Source organism: Asterias amurensis, chromosome 16, assembly GCF_032118995.1.
Source record: "Asterias amurensis chromosome 16, ASM3211899v1".
Classification (NCBI taxonomy): Eukaryota; Metazoa; Echinodermata; class Asteroidea; order Forcipulatida; family Asteriidae; genus Asterias; species Asterias amurensis.
In genome coordinates this window covers 12,480,849-12,498,890 of record NC_092663.1, presented here as the reverse complement: position 1 = coordinate 12,498,890, position 18,042 = coordinate 12,480,849, and the positions used below count along the sequence as shown (strand labels likewise).

Below are 18,042 nucleotides of genomic sequence, written 5' to 3'. Positions count from 1 at the left end.
GAGAGCTCAAGTTCAGAACTTGAGGTCTCAAAATCAAGCATCAAAACGCACACAACTTCATGTGACAAGGGTGTTTTTTCTTTCATTATTATCTCGCAACTTCGACGACCGATTGAGCTCAAATTTTTACAGGTTTGTTATTTTTTGCACATGTTGAGATACACCAACTGTGAAGACTAGTCTTTGACAATTACCAAAAGTGTCCTCTGTCTTTGATGCATCAACATACATTGGCCCCAGATACACGGCGCGGGCGACGAATGGACAACAAATAATATATTTTAAAAAATTTAAAATCCCGGACTTCAAGAACTTGCAGCCAAACTCTTAAATAATCATGGAACTAAAACTGCTATATAGAGAGACGCAGCTTGTACCCGAGTCATCCTGACATGTCCCTGCATGAAGTTGCGAAATAATAATGGAAGAAAAACAGCCTTTACACACGAGGTTGTGTACTTGAAGATGCTTGATTTCGAGACCTAAATTCTAAATCTGATGTCTCGAAATCAAAATCGTGGAAAATTACTTTCTTTCTCGAAAACTTAATACGTTTCTCTAGAGGGAGCCGTTTCTCACAGTTTTGTATACGTTTTATACTATCAACCTGTCTTACCTCTCCCCATTTATTACAAGGCTTTGCTAATAATTACTTTGAGAGTGTCCACTGTATTGTACAAAGTACAAACCAGATTAACCTTGCTCAAGGCAGTCGAATTATTCACTCCGAAAAAAAGACCGCCGTTGTATAAAACCCACTAGTCTTGGTTCCAAGACCATTGGTGTTGCGCGGTCACACACAACCAACGTTCCGATTATGCACGGCAAAAACTGTCCACGCTTGTAATGAACGAACGCTAGCGGGCGCTCTGTTTCTCTGATTGAGATCTAAATCAGAGAAACAGAGCGCCCGCTAGCGTTCGTTCATTACAAGCGTGGACAGTTTTTGCCGTGCATAATCGGAACGTTGGTTGTGTGTGACCGCGCAACACCAATGGTCTTGGAACCAAGACTATGTGATCGCACGCACCACGAACAGGGTATACAGGTGGGTTTACAGCGGCGGTCTTTTTTCGGAGTGAATAATTCGAAGGTTAGGGTTTGCTCTGACCATACAGTGTGGAAGTGGGACACTTCATTTTGTGCCGTATTTTTAAGTCATCGTTCATCTTCGCAAAAGCGGAGCGTCTACTCAGACCACCGTTAGCAACACCACCATACAGTTAAAGAAGTTTGGGTGAGTTGTTTTTTATAGTTTTTTTTTAGATGAACTTCCCATCAAGGGAACTCGGTAAACAACAGCCAATCTCACTTATGCTCATAAACATTGGTTTAAAGACTCTGCACACTATTGGTAAAGACCAGTTTCTCACACTGGTGTATCCATGGTGTATCTCAACATCATGTGCATAAAATAACAAACCTGTGAAAATTTGAGCTCAATTGTCGTCGACGTTGCGAGATAACAATGAAAGAAGAGAAAAAAACTCAAATTCTAAATCTGAAGAAGTCTAGAAATCAAATAACTCTTTCTCGAAAACTTCTTCACTTCAGATGGAGCCATTTTTCACAATGTGTTATAATATTAACCCCTCCCCATTACTTTTTACCAAGTATAAGGTTTATGAAACAAAGTACTTTGAGAAATGACCAATAGTGTCCACTGCCTTAGTTTTTGTAGATGCACCTCACATCAAGGGAACTCTGCAAACTTCCACAAGGAGATTACATATCAAGAATACCAACAGCAAATCTCTCTCACGCTCATACAAACATACTCTGGACACTATTGGTAACACTACTGGTGTACCTCTACGTATGCACAAAATAACTGACCTGTGAAAAATTGAGCTGAATTGGTGGTCGAGATTGCAAAATAATAATGAAAGAAACACCCTTGTCACACGAAGTTGTGTGCTTTCAGATGCTTGATTCCGATACCTCAAAAATCTAATTCTGAAGAGGTCTCGAAATCAAATTTGTGGAAAATTACTTCTTTCTCGAAAACTACGTTACTTCAGAGGGAGCCGTTTCTCACCCATCAACAGGTCCCCATTATTCGTTACCAAGTAAGGTTTTATGCTGATAATTATTTTGAGTAATTACCAATAGTGTCTTCTGCCTTTAGGCCGGTAGTATACACGATAACAAAAGGAGTTAAAAAATATCCAGGGTCGGCCGTATTTTTCTATTTACGCCCACATACCGTTTTTGTATGCATGAGACCTATTGCTTTCTCTCGCAGAAACACGGGCTGTTTGCTAAAGAGTGGGGGTACTGTTTGGAGGACACAAAACACATTGCCACACATTGATACCAACTTCTTACACGGTTTTAAGATCATAGTGGTAGAAATCGTAGTTGCTGAGATGCTGCATATTGTAGTTTTTTGTGATGATGAGTAGAAATAGTGTTTTACTGTGGTTATGTATATTTGTTTTCCCATTTTGTTTTGCCATCATTGTTTTTGTCATCTGTTCAGTTTTTAAACTGCTGGGGTTACCTTTTTTTAGCTGGTTTATTCCATATTGGGGTTTCAGTGTATAAGAGGGTTCCCCCAACACCCTGTGTATTTTTTAGAGTATTTCAGTGGTTTATATAATATATATTATTTTTTTTATTGTCGTCTTCTTTTATAATGTTCCTAAATGTACCCCGTAGGCCCGTGGTGGTGCAATTTTATGTCTTTTATCTCTGCAATTTTTATCAATATTTTTACCTTGTAATGCCATATTATTCAGCTCCGTGCTGCAAGTTTTTTTTTATAAAAATGAACGAATAAAAAAAAATGAATGAAAACTATATATTTCTCCACAGAGCTGAGAGACCCCAACCAACTTCAAGATGCTTGCCATTTTTGCAGTGACGTTTGTAGTAGCTTTGATAGCGGCAGTGGTTTACTTTTACCCCGATGTAAGTATAAATAAGAAATCAAAACCTCAGCTTAAACAAATTTCAACTCTTATAATACTTGTTACAGTTAATAAAGTGAAATATATACTTTGGCGATCACTTTAATCAACTGCAATTACAGTTTTAGGTTAGAAGCCTATACAGCAGCTTTGGACATAGTATAACGCATTAAATGAGAAGAAGAAAAAAATTCTCAAAATATCACAATAAATAATCATAAAACATACAAGAAAAAAGAACAAAGGTTGATAGGAGGAGGGCACCAGGAAAAAAGCAAAGGCTTGTACAGAGCCTGGACACTTTATAATATAAATTAATTGGTTTTACTTTATAACAATAATGTTGATTGATGAAATAATAGTACAGTGAAATTACAGCAAAAGTAGCACAAAACAATGTTTGTTTGTAATTAAACTTTTTTTAACACTTCAAAGTACTGTGGTTATGTAAAAGAAATATCAGTTTCTATGCCCCTAAATTTGAATCTGATCAAGATTGTGTGTTAATCTTCTTTTTCGGACATAATACATTCACTCCTGATTGTTGGCAATATCTACAAAGTTCGATTATTAATGAATAAAACTAGAAAATTATACTCTATAAAATCACTGGACACATTGGTAATTACTGAAAATAACTGGTTAAATTTGTTCATAAACAAATATTTATACACACACACACGTGACGTGCTCTCCACCAATAGGAATAGCGAAACTGTCTGAGGTATTTATGAATAAAATATGATAACTGTCATGGCCTAAGTGTCGGTGTACCGTTGCAGTGTGGTATTCTGAGTGTTTGTACATGTGCATGTACACACATTACATGGCATACAAGTACGTATCATGAGTGCCGTAAATATGGTACAAAACAGTCTGTCCAGAAGAGAGATATGCCAAAGTTTGATTTAGCCTTTCACTCTGGAGTCATATAGTCCTTCATTATTATGACTGTAGAAATATCTTATTTAATGTGCATTTGTAGTTCGCCATACTTTTGTTATACTGACGTATTGTGTATATGAATGTTTATGTGGGTACTTATGGGGGTACTTGGGTATTTCAAGAAATATATTTTACTAAAAATACAATTTCTCAATATTTCCATCTTTTTACTATTTTTAATTTTAATTGTCGTAATTCAGCAGATGGCTGTGATGACTTTTCATCAATAAATTATGAATAATAATAACTCTAATAAATTCCTACAAGCCCCTCATCCCTTCTGAACTGTCATTAAATAACACAAGAAATACGCATTTACTGAAGGAACGAAGTGACTCGCCTGACGGTCGCCTGGCGGTTTAGTTTAATTTAAAAAAAAAATATATAAATATATAAACTGGACAATATTTCAGTGTTTGCTCCATTCGGGGTCTTTGTCCACATTTTTTCGTGTGTAAACAAGACAAACTGTTAACCTTGTCTGGTCGTGAGGCATGCAATCGAAAAAGGCTATCTATTTAGTTAAATTTTGAAGGGGTTTACATAATTGTAAAACTAGTGGTTGCGTGAGACCACAATCCTCACAAATTGTCTATCAGACGTGTATATAAATAGATGCCTTTGGCAAAATAGCTGCCAGTTCATCAAACCGTGACTACATAGGATGATGGCCTTTTATGTATGAGAAAAACAGATTCATGAATTCTATACACACACAAAAAAAGCCCCGTTCTGCTCAGTTGATTGTGTGCCAACTGGTAATATGGGTCGGATTATCAATTAATAGTCTTGGTCCAAGACGTCACTACACCCAAAAAACTAAAGAGTTGAATCCAACACTTGCAAGAGTTTGGTGAGTGACAACACTTTGAAAGTGTTGAATCCAGCATTTAATATGTTAATCCAACATTTGTATCGTTATCGTTTTCGTTCTCGTTATCGGGGCCTGTGTGACCGGGCCTTAAGCTAAACCAAATTTCTGAAAAACGTGATGGTGTCAAACAAGCCCGCGCGACAAAGGAATCGTGACGTCAGTGGCGGTTATTTGGTGTGGAAATGCCAAAGCTGGTGAACTGCGACAAAACCAACAGGGGATAATCGTCACTGGCGTCCAGGGTCATTATAATAGATAAGCCGTTTTCGACTCTCGGCTGAAAAAGCCGCGCGGCCGGGTGCATTTTTGACTCGAGTTATTTATTACTAAATGCAAATTTTGAGAGTAAAATGTTTTTTAACCGGTATCTGCGATGTCTATTTGGACATAAAATGGTAACAGTTGACATAATGAGATCATCCTTTATTGGCTCTTTAAGAACGTTAAATAGTTTAGAAAATTCGGGGATGCAAATGAAATTGTGATACAATATTAAAAAAAACATAATGCGTGTATAATTCTGAAATCGTTGTAGAAATGTTTTTCATCACAGCCAATGCTGGTCCAGTGAAAATGTTCCTTTAGCTCAACGTTGGCCCTATGCTGTGATGCTATCAGTGAAGTGTTTGGCATATATGTTTTAACTCTTCACTATCCATTTCTATTCAGGGTTCAAGAAAGAGAAAGACATCAATTCCTGGTATGGACCCGACAGATCCAAAGTAAGGGTTTTATCAAAGTTGACAATAACAATGTCAAGGGGCACCATACGGGCTTGCTACCTGCACCACTTAAAGCAATTGAACACTTTCAGCACAGAAAAAAAAAATCACAGATTTACAAATAACTTACAGGGTTTACAGAAGGTAATAGTGAAAGACCTCTCTTGAAATATTATTCCACGAAATGCTTTACTTTTTGAGAAAACATTAAAACAAAATTTATCAATTCTCGATATCGAGAATTACGGATTTATTTTAAACATGTCGTGACACGGCGAAACGTGCGGAAACAAGAGTGGGTTTTCCCGTTATTTTCTCCTGACTCCGATGACCGATTGAGCCTAAATTGTCACAGGTTTGTTATTTTTTTTATAGAAGTTGTGATACACGGAGTGTGGACCTTGGACAATACTGTTTACCGAAAGTATCCAATGGCTTTAATACAGGGCACTGTTTCGGGTCAACTGCCCGTCGTGGCGTGACCCTAATTAATCTTGTTTGTATGCAAATGCTATTTTCTTGACTTACAGTTAATTTCAGAAACATAGATTTGACAACGGTACAAACTTCACAATCCTTATTCTTGTACTTTACTTTCAACTTGTATACAGGAATGGTAACTTGGCAGAAATGGGTGCTGAGGGTACCGTGCACGAGTTTCTTATGAAGCTGCATAAGACATATGGATCTATTGCATCCTTCTGGTATGGTAAAACGTTCACTGTCAGTATAGCATCACCAGAGCTCTTCAAGGAACACATGGGGTTATTTGATCGACCTTGTAAGTAAAGTAATTTGCCCTATTTTGCTTCTGACATTGATGCAGCTCTTGACTTTTAAAGGTACCAAAAACCACTTCGGCTTGGTGCGCCCTCTGTTGTCGATTGAGGTCATTACATAAGAATCGCTGTAGACTAGCCTGTCTGTATCCGCAAGGATAAGACAGGTCCCTGCTCTCAGATCCAGTGATTCCATCGGATACAATGATATCATTAGATGCGTGCATGCAGTGACATGAGCTTTCCATGCCAGGTCAAAGGTGAATATTTACGTATTGGCTCAATATTCACGAGCCTCGAAGTGTGACGTCAGATGCTTAGGCTAATGTGTTTGCTTGCTTGTACCGTCGATATCTTTCATGGAAGTATGGAAACAATGTGTATTTGAATTTGATTGAATTGAACTTTGATTAGCATAAGTCTAAGTTCCTACCAATCCATAACTGGGGAGAGAGGATGGGAGTATTTACAAATGTCTTTTGAATTGAGGAAAACATTGTGCAGGCAGTGGCTTGCTATTTCCATGCTCAAAGCCCCTGATTACCTTCATAAATTGTCATGGTAACTAAAAACACTTTAAAGGAACACGTTGCCTCGGATCGGTCGAGTTTGTCTTTGAAAAGGGTTTGTAACCGTTTGTTATAAAATGCATATGGTGCGAAAGATTTTTTTAAAGTAGAATACAATGATCCACACAAATGTGCCTCGAAATTGCGTGGTTTTCCTTTTACTTTGTCGACTTACACGGTCAGGCATTTATTTGACTCCCATAAATGGCCGAGAGTGTTAGTCGACGAGGTAAAAGGAAAACCACGCAATTTCGCGTGATACTTGTGTGGATCATTATATTCTACTTTCAAAGTATCTTTCTAGTCATAATGTATTTTATAACAAACAGTTACAAACGCTTTTCAAAGTTCAACTCGACTGTTCCTTTAAGTTTTGCCTGTATCGATGTAAGCGGGTATTCTCTTTTCACAGGTGAATTGTTTGAAATCTTTCTGCCTCTGTACGGAAAGAGTTCTGTCGAGTTTACTAATAAAGCCGAGGGAAAGAAAAGACGCAACATGTATGACCCCTCATTCGCACATACTAGCCTTGGAAGCTACTACGGAACGTTCAATGAGGTATTTTTTTGTGAACTTCAAGGCATGGACATTATTGGTTATTGCTCAAAATAATTGTTAGCATAAAAACTGGCTTGGTGACGAGTAATGGGGAGTTGTTGATAGTATAAAACATTGAGAAAGTAGAATTAGCTGTTGCAAATACCTTACCAACCAAATGGACCGATGGTATAAATGCAAAAACTAGTTAATGGCCTGACGTTTCGACCCTAGCAGAGTCTTCCTCAAAGGCTAATTATGAGAACACAACAAACATGAAAAGGCCCCAATTTCATAGAGCTGCTAAGCACACAAATTTGCTTAGCATGAAATTTCTTCCTTGATTAAAACAGGATTACCAATCAAATTTCCATTTGATGCATATTGCTTGTTACTGGTATTCAGCTGTTGTTTGCCTATCCTGAAAATCAAATGGAAATGTGGTGCCCGAAATAATTACCGTCACACATGTTGCCATCTGCCACAACTCTTAACGTGACGAGCAATTTTTTTTTAGGATCGGGTGCACACATTATTAACCTTGCCACAATATTTAGTTACACTAAACTTCCAATTTTTTTATTTCTTTACTTATTTAATCCCAATAAAAATAAGATGTTCTTAGCTTCTCTAATCCAGAGGTTTTCTTAAACAACGCTACAGCTTCACATCTGACCTAGAATAGTTCAAAATCAATTTTCGGGTTTAAAATATCGTTTGAAAGGCAAGTTCTTGAATCATTTCGTAATGTTGATATTATATTAGTTGGCTCGTGAGCTAGTGCAGAAACTCTTGGCTATTCCGAAGGACGAGCACGTCTCGCTGATGCAGCACTGCCACATCATTGTTATCAAGGCCCTGACCCGTACATCCTTCGGAAACTACTTCGATTCTGAGGAGATTGTTAACACATTTCGTCAAGCCTACAATGATGTAAGTTTTCCTGAAAAATTTTCAAAAATGTTTTCAAAGTATTAATATAGATTTTGTGTAGTTTTTGGAAAACCGCTTGACGACCTCAATTTTTAGCCCCATATTAATCACCCTGTGCCCATTGAACTGGCCCAGATGACTCCAGGGCGTTGGTCTCTCCGCTTAAGCCGGTGTCAGATGCAATCGTGTCCGCCATGCAATACTGTCTGCACTGGACACTTTTGCATATGCAATCGTGTCCGGAGTACGCAAAAACCGTCCGGTGGACATGTACATGGCTGTACATTATGTGTAAACGAGCGTCCATGCACTGAACCTACGTATAATATGCAGCATGAACATTCACGTATCTTATAATTGCAGCGAATACCCAATGGCCGAATATTTCCCATGTTTGACATGCTCTTCCTTTGCTTGTAAAAAAAATGGCTAACGTGTTCTGTCTACCAAGGGCGTTCAATTTACTGCAAGGACGGTTTTGCATGGGGGCGGACACAACTCCATATGCAAATGTGTCCGGGCGGACACAATTGCATTATGAAGCAGCGTCCGGGCGGACACGATTGCATATGCAATACCGTCCAGCGGACATTATTGCATATGCAATAACATGCAATAATGTCCTCCGGATAGTATTGCATAGAGGACATAATTGCATGCGACACCGGCATCAGGTCGACCTTGCGTCAACATAGTCAGTGACTGAATTTTCAGGATCACACTGCGCCTGAGCTTAGACCATCGGGACCTTTTCAGTCAGTGATTATTTACGACATGAGCGTAACTGCGATGATTTTAAGACAATCTGAAACAATTGCCGCTCGAAAAAAAACAGTCGCAAGAGTAGAACAATTTAAACTTGTCCGACGTGATCCCGACGGTCGGGAACCAATCGCAGGGAACGAGTTCTCAGTTGTTGTGACGTGAGAATATTTTGTCTGCGCGTTGCCAACGGTTTGTTGCGGGCGCAAGAAAATCGTAGGTCGACCTGAGGCCGGCTTTATGTATTTTTTTTTCTACCAAGCTAACCTCTGATTTCACAATGAGTAGAGTAAGCATTGTCGTCTATTAGTTACTGAATCACAATTTATTGATTTGTACAAATAATAATCATGGACGTTTAAACCAATATTTGTCTGAGAGAGACTGGTTGTTGCCCTGAGTGGTGTTTATCCCCCTAGTGGGATTTTGCTGGGTTCTCTTGATGGGAAGATCATCTACAAAAATAAACAGCTGTACCAATACTGTTATTCACATTTATGTTTTTTTCTTCTTCCAATTAGTGCTGGTATGATATGGAGAGGAGCCTCACTGAAGGTCTTCATGTGAAAGGAAGCGACCGGGAGAAGAAGTTTAATGAAGGTCAGTTGCCGAGCAAAGACACTCAGATGGACCCCGCCCCTCTCACCCACCTTGTCCAGCTCATACCATTCCTAAATTAAGAGTAATTGCAGTTGTATTGTCTAAGGATAATGGTGTACTAAACGCGGTATTCCCCAATATTTGTATACTTTTAACGGATCAACCTTTTCAGACGACAGTCCTTTCACACGAAGTGAAATATTTTATTTGAAGAAAAAAAATAAGTGCATCTCAAACTTTAGTGGCGATAACGTATTCCTCCTCCCGACGGCCGCCAGCTCAAACTTTTATTGGTACATGCGGACACTTGTGAAGTGTAGTGACCAGTGCTCTAAGCTGTAAATTAATTTATATTCAACATCTATTATATATCGTTGCGGTACCCGCTGCCAAAACATAGTATTCGAACTGCCTCTACCGGGCAATCTCGGTAGTCTAGTTGTAAGACACTGCTCTTTGAATTGCAATGGTTGTGGGTTCGAATCCCACCCGAGTAATATGCATGTGATAATGTTGTCACAGGACTCGGGAAAGTACTGAGTATACAGTGCTTACACACACCGGTGTATGGGTAAAAACCAAAAATAATTTCTCTTGGGTTATGTTTTTGTGTGGCTTAATTACAGCTTTGGAGGTAATGTATGGTATTGTGCGCAACGTTATGAAGGAACGTAAAACAAACCCCACAGCCGGACACCAGCGTTTTATCGACGTTCTACTTGAGAATGAACTACCAGAAGATCAAATACTAAGCGACTGTATCAGCTTCATGGTGGGTGGCTTCCACACCTCTGGAAATTGTGAGTACTAAACAGCCTGCCCGTTTTCAGGCCGTTACCGGAATGCCAGCAATTTTTTTTTTTTCATTTCTCCGAAGGAAATCCTGCGCTGTACTTTTTATACAAGTTCGTGTGGTTAAGATAATCGGAGTCTGGGTTCGACTCCCGGTCGTGACATGTGTCCATGAGAAAGATGCTTTGCTATTTATTACTATCTTCACCAAGGGGTATAAATGGGTACCTGCGAGGGTAGAGGTTGGTGATGTGTATTAAAAAGCATTCTGATCGCCTCTATAGTTTCCACTGGAAATGGCTTTTTCACATGACATGGCCAGGGAAATTTGTTATAAAAAGAGTAAAAGGCTCATGATAATTGTTCTTTCCATCAATACCTTCAAAAAACTGTCAGATGTGAAATCCTGCATGTACATTTTCTTGTGTCTGATTAGTTGTTTATCTTCATGATTTTCTTGACCGTTAGTGTTGCTTTGGATTTTGTACTTCTTGGCTTCAAACCAGGACTGCCAGGAGAAGTTGCATCAAGAGATCAAGGAGGTTCTTGGTGATGGGGAGGTGGACAAATCAAATGTGAAGGACATGAAGTGAGTCTCCAAGTCAATTTAATTGTAACGTCTAATTCCGTTAAATGACAACACGGGGACAACTAGAAATGTAGTATTTGTAAAATTACGAACACTCTGTGTTTGGATTTTGGGAACAGTGTAAACTTCAAAATTAAAACAAGTATTATTACAATTTTGAGAATAAATAATCATAAATCAAGCTTCAGAGACTGTTGATATCAATATAAAGTACAAGGTTAAATTTGGTCATCACTTCAATAGATGTAATAACATTTGGGTTTTACCATTATAATATTGATGTGTGATCAGCACAAGTTCTTTTTAAAAAAAGTACCACTCGGTTGGAAATCAAACCCACGTCCCATCATTCTACAGCAAACATCTTGACCACTAGAGCTCCGAGCAAACACGATGACGTGATGCTCATCAAGTATACAGTAAGAAGTATCTTACACCTATAGTAAACTTGCGGGTACAACCAGGTGTAAAATATCTTATGAAGTGTTGGCATCATAAAGCCATTGGACACTTTCTGTACAGAGCAAAAATTAAAAGTCCACAAATTTACAAATAACAGGGTTTACAGCAGGTGGTCATGAAAGACTTCCCCTGAAATATTAATCCATGAAATGCTTTACTTTTTGAGAAAGCATTAAAACAATTATCAATTCTCGATATTGAGAATAACGGATTTATTTCGAACACATGTCATGACACGGCGAAACGTGGGGAAACAAGGGTGGGTTTTCCCATTATTTTCTCCCGACTCCGATGACCGATTGAGCCTAAATTTTCACAGGTTTGTTATTTGATATATACGTTGTGATACACGAAGTGTGGGCCTTTGGACAATACTGTTTACCGATTTTGTGAGATTGCTTTAAAAAGAACCGATGCGGTCTGGCAACATTTTAAAACAGTATACTCTACTTGTCTTCAGGAAAACGCAGTGCTTAGCACTAATCGCTTTTGACGGTAAACCAATTATATTCATCCAGTACAGTAAAGACGAAACTATTCTAGTCAACTTTGAGGGTATAACCATTTGTAAACTCTTTTTGGGGGGAGTGTTGTTACTGAAAACAGCCGGTGTGGTCTCAACATTTAAAAACAGTACTCCGATTGTCTTTAGGGAAATTACAGTGCTTATCACTCGTTGGTTTCGACGGTAAAAGCAAAGAAATTAGTTGTTGAGGCAGTCACTGTACATAAGCATTGCACCTTGATGATTCAAACACCAAACGAAATGAAGCAAAGATCGAAACCGTAACAGCAGATATGAGTTTTTCAACATAGAATGTTGAAAACTTCGCACCATACGTTAATAAAAAAAATGTCATGGTTGATGCTTTTGTTGTATTCGTTTTTTAATAGCAATAATAATTATTCACTATTTATAATATTTACAAACGACTGGTTTCACCACGGGCCTCATAAGTTATAACTCTTGATTTAAATTGTTCTAATGTTATTTAGATACCTTCGTCAGGTGATCAATGAGGGACTACGTGTGTCTGTACTGGCCCCTTATACTGCTCGCTTTCAGGATGATGATAGTAAGCTAGGGGGTCATGTCATCCCAGGAGGGGTGAGTACGTATACATGTATAAATCTAACACACTGCCTCAACTCCTTCTATTCTATAGACTGGTGGGCTGTCTTATTTATTAACTACCTTCAGGCCCAAATGGTGCCTTAAGTCGAAAGTGCACTATACCATACGTTCATACATCACTGTTACACACACCCATCCTGTCCGCCATTTTGAGAACAAAAATTATGTACAAAACAAAATTAACTTCGCATATTAATTGGTGTGGACAAAGTGATGCACGCTTGTAATGTGCGGAGGTGCACTCTACGTCTCGCCACGGATCAATTCCTCAAACTATTTTGTTGTTTTTGTTAAAAAGCTCAGTCATTTTGTGAATCTTCTTTCTAGACTCCTGTGTGGCACGCTCTTGGGGTAGCGCTGAAAGATGAAGATCTCTGGCCTGAGCCCGAAAAGTAGGTGAAACTTTGCTTGTCTGACTTTATTTGTGTATCAGTTGCACTGGGCTTGCAGCTTTAACAAATAATTGTTTGCTGGCATCTCAATGGAAAAGTACATAAATTCATTATACCCTCTAGTTTTCAATATACATACCACCAGAATCTAGATTTCACCAATTCAGATGTTCGTGTTAGGTAAAAAAACAAAGGTAGACTGGACATTAAGTGTTTGAGTCAGAGCAACTCACTATTCTACCCTAGGGTAACAGCTACAGCTCACGGTTCCTTTGGAGGGCCAATGACTTACTAGGCTACCTTCGCAGAGGGCCCAGAACTCACTGTACTACTTTTGCCATGGTACCTAAAGAACTCACTGTACAACTTTTGCCATAGTACCTAAAGAACTCACTGTACAACTTTTGCCATAGTACCTAAAGAACTCACTGTACAACTTTTGCCATAGTACCTAAAGAACTCACTGTACAACTTTTGCCATAGTACCTAAAGAACTCACTGTACAACTTTTGCCATAGTACCTAAAGAACTCACTGTACAACTTTTGCCATAGTACCTAAAGAACTCACTGTACAACTTTTGCCATAGTACCTAAAGAACTCACTGTACAACTTTTGCCATAGTACCTAAAGAACTCACTGTACAACTTTTGCCATAGTACCGAAAGAACTCACTGTACAACTTTTGCCATAGTACCTAAAGAACTCACTGTACAACTTTTGCCATAGTACCTAAAGAACTCACTGTACAACTTTTGCCATAGTACCTAAAGAACTCACTGTACAACTTTTGCCATAGTACCTAAAGAAATCACTGTACAACTTTTGCCATAGTACCTAAAGAACTCACTGTACAACTTTTGCCATAGTACCGAAAGAACTCACTGTACAACTTTCGCCATAGTACCTAAAGAACTCACTGTACAACTTTTGCCATAGTACCTAAAGAACTCACTGTACAACTTTTGCCATAGTACCTAAAGAACTCACTGTACAACTTTTGCCATAGTACCTAAAGAACTCACTGTACAACTTTTGCCATAGTACCTAAAGAACTCACTGTACAACTTTTGCCATAGTACCTAAAGAACTCACTGTACAACTTTTGCCATAGTACCTAGAGAACTCACTGTACAACTTTTGCCATAGTACCTAAAGAACTCACTGTACAACTTTTGCCATAGTACCTAAAGAACTCACTGTACAACTTTTGCCATAGTACCTAAAGAACTCACTGTACAACTTTTGCCATAGTACCTAAAGAACTCACTGTACAACTTTTGCCATAGTACCTAAAGAACTCACTGTACAACTTTTGCCATAGTACCTAAAGAACTCACTGTACTACTTTTGCCATAGTACCTTAAGAACTCACTGTACTACTTTTGCCATAGTGCCCAAGGAACTCACTGTACTACTTTTGTCATAGTGCCTAAAGAACTCACTGTACTACTTTTGTCTTAGTGCCCAAGGAACTCACTGTACAACTTTTGCCATCGTGCCTAAAGAACTCACTGTACTACTTTTGTCTTAGTGCCCAAGGAACTCACTGTACAACTTTTGCCATCGTGCCTAAAGAACTCACTGTACTACTTTTGTCATAGTGCATATAAAACTCACTGCTACTTTTGTCTTAGTAGTGCCTTTAGAACTCACTGTTCTACTTTGACAGACCAGATGTTCCAGAACTCACTTTTTTAAAAAGGGAACAGAACCCATATCCTTGCATGGTTTCATAAACCATTTTCATTGTGTTTTGCTTCCACAGATTTGATCCCGAGCGATTCAGCGTGGCCAACTTCACCCCACGCCACAAAATGGCTTTCCAAGTATTTGGCTTTGCGGGGAAACGTGTTTGTCCCGGGAAGTACTTCGCCTACGCCAAGATGGGCGTATTTGTCGCCCTCTTGTGCCGGGATTTGAAGTTCAATCTTGTGGAGGGGCAAAACATTGAGAAGTTCTACGGCATGGTGACCTCCCCTAAGAGCGAAATTTGGTTTACTCTCGAGAAAAGGGGCTAGGCTCGGTCCAGGGGTTCGGGAAACTCAAGCGGACAAAATAACCGCATAGAGCTGAGTGCCAGAAATAAAGATCTTTGACATTTAAATCTGATAAACACTCAATTTTTTTTACTGTAATAATATTGAAACTTAAAGTTGGTGTTTATCTATATTTTAAATGTTTCTCTGTATTAGCGCCATGGAGCATTGTTTTCGATGGATATGGCGCTATATTAATGTTTACGATTATGATTATTATTATTGAACTGTACTAAAAACTTATAGGTCATTCACAGAAAATAACCACAAAAATTATCCCACCCACTGTAAATATTTTGGTTTTCATCAGTTTCTCGAATTTATTGTAACTGTTTCATGAGACGTTCTCTATTAAAACTAACCCAGAACGGGCATTAATTAAACAGTATGGCTGCACCATGGAGACAGCAGGAAACTTGTGAGTTGGCAGTGCTTGTCTTATTCAAGATGTAGGACTGGGAGATTGCAACACAAGTTTTGTGATAAGCAACAACTTATTTGCTGTGTCATTGTTTCTCTCAGGTAATGTAATTTGTTTGAATATTAGGGTAGGCCTACATAAATGCAAAGTATCCTCGCTGTACAACTTTGGTTTTGGAACCGTTCGGTGGTTTTAATCCTATCATTGTAGTTGTAGCCTATACAATAAAACTAACGTCATGTAAAAAAACAAATTATGACAACCTGGTTATACCAAGCGTAATAATAATACAAGTCTCCTGACGATGATCGACTAGAGCAAGCTGGTTGAGACCAATTCAGAACTGACTCCGCGGCAGTACGGTTAATTACGATCCTATAAGCTAAAGTAGTAGTCTATTTTCTACACCATCCGCCCTGGTAATAGTTAAAAAGCAGGACAGTTCTTTTCAGAACTGAGAAGTCTCCCGAACCTCCGATTATCTACTCCGCGGTAGTAGAATAAAGCAAGACAGTTCTCCAAGAACAAACTCTACCTGGCAAGTAGATACACACATGGTGTTACCGCAAACCAAATATTAATTGATACCTCACCATGCAATGCCTCAAATCCTATACAAGTCAAATGTAAAATGAATGTATTTACACTACTAATACACTACATGTAAACCTAGCTTGCGGGTGTGTGATGAGAGGCAAGTCTCGGATGAAGGTGAGGTCAGAACAGCACGTCGAAATCAGGAAATAATAATCTATTGATTATTATAATAAAACTTGAAACTTTTTAGAGGGGATCAGAAAAGCTTGGTCAAGGGCATGGTCCATGTGGGTATTGGGTGTTCAAACCAGAGGGCTGAGTTTATGGGCCTGGGTGCATGGACAAGGATGTGGGATTTAAGCTTTCATAATTTGGGATATTAAGGTTTAACAAGGTTAAGGTTGGAAGGAGGCTGTGTTTATTTGGGAACTTTTTAATAACATAAATTCTGGTAATATCAGCTTGTCTGTGGACTTCTATAGTATTTTATATCAAATTAGTTTTTCATTTGTTATACTTCAGTAATTCACTTTATCCAGTTTCATGTATTACTTACAGGTTGGATGTTTTAAAGAATACTTACTTCCATTATAGGCCCTATTATAACTTTTTATTTTTTTTCATGCAATATTATTGTACCTGCTGCATAGTTTACAAAAGGATACATTTTACTTAAAGTCGGTGTTATATTTTGGTAATGGTGCTTCAACTGCTGGTTTATCCATACAAATAAAATGGTTCATAATGGTATTTTGTATTGTTTATACATAAAAAGGTTTGTTCGGTGTCAGTTGCTGTGATACCAATGTCTATTGTTACTGTTACAAATACGTGTATACAAGGCGAGCAGTGCAGCCGAACTAAATGTTTTCTAAAGTATTTTTGAGTCAGCACAGTGTAAGGTACACTTTGACACATGCTTCGTCCTTGCACTCAAAATTTCAAATAAACGTTTAATTCAGGTCTTTCGTTATTACATGTTGCACCAATATTCACTTTCTTAAATAGGGAAATCTCATTAAGTAGACCATGGTATTTCAATCCATGAAGAAATGTTGCTTGCACTCATCATTTTCATTATGTTGACCTTTGACCTTTGTTGACCTTTGACCACCACCACTTTAAAAAAAATAATAAGTAGTTGATTTTCAGTCAGCTTAGTCTAAGGTACACTTTGACACAAGTTTCATCCTTGCACTCAAAATTTCAAAGAAACGTCTAATTAGCACTAATTAAGGGCCTTCTTAAGTACACTTGGCACCATAATTTATTTTCTTAAGTACGGAGTTCATAGTCAGTGGACCATGGCATTTTAATCCATGAAGACATTTTGCTTGCACTCAACATTTTCATGAAATCGACTTTTGAGGTGAGTTTAGGGGGGCCCCCCTCCCAACGCACCACTCGGTATAAGGTGCGCTTAAAGGCAGTGGACACTATTGGTACTCAAAATAATTATCGTCATAAAACCTTTGGGTAATGGGGAGAGGTTGATAGTATAAAACATTGTAAAAAACAGCTTTCTCTGAAGTGATATAGTTTTGGAGAAAGAAGTAATTTTCCACGAATTTGATTTCAAGCCTCAGAAAGCACACAACTTTGTGTGACAAGGGTGTTTTAGGGTGTTATTTCTTTCATTATTATCTCGCAACTTTGACGACCGATTGAGCTCAAATTTTCACAGGTTTGCTATATTATGCATAAAATGTTGAGATACACCAACTGTGAAGACTGATCTTTGACAGTTACCAATAGTGTCCAGTCTTTAAGGATTCACACTTTAAGGTTCCCATGGGATGCCCTGCACATCCCACACCTCAAACCTTTTTCACTAAATATTTTCAATAAACCCTGATGGGCTCCCGGACAAATAGTTACAAACAGACTCAACACCCATATTATTAGACCCGGCTCTATATTTGACGCTACTCGGGCCGAACTCGGCTCGAGACGTTGTGACCACGGGTTTACATGTTAAAAATTCGTTTGTGCCATCCAGGCCGATCCAGGGCAGCTTGAACAGCTTGATCATGTTGTAGGCCG

General features: G+C 38.5%; 1 protein-coding gene across 1 annotated transcript; it reads left to right on the top strand.

Annotated features, from left to right (window-relative positions):
- Positions 1–1,183: 1,183 nt before the first annotated feature.
- On the top strand, positions 1,184–16,841 carry LOC139948812 (cytochrome P450 20A1-like). The gene is made up of 12 exons (XM_071947150.1): positions 1,184–1,237; positions 2,818–2,913; positions 5,401–5,453; positions 6,065–6,234; positions 7,214–7,359; positions 8,104–8,271; positions 9,555–9,633; positions 10,260–10,433; positions 10,894–11,014; positions 12,473–12,584; positions 12,939–13,003; positions 14,771–16,841. Exons 2-12 carry the CDS (start codon positions 2,845–2,847, stop codon positions 15,021–15,023), a joined length of 1,410 nt encoding a protein of 469 aa, XP_071803251.1. The 5' UTR covers positions 1,184–1,237; positions 2,818–2,844; the 3' UTR covers positions 15,024–16,841.
- The last annotated feature ends 1,201 nt before the right edge of the window (positions 16,842–18,042 follow it).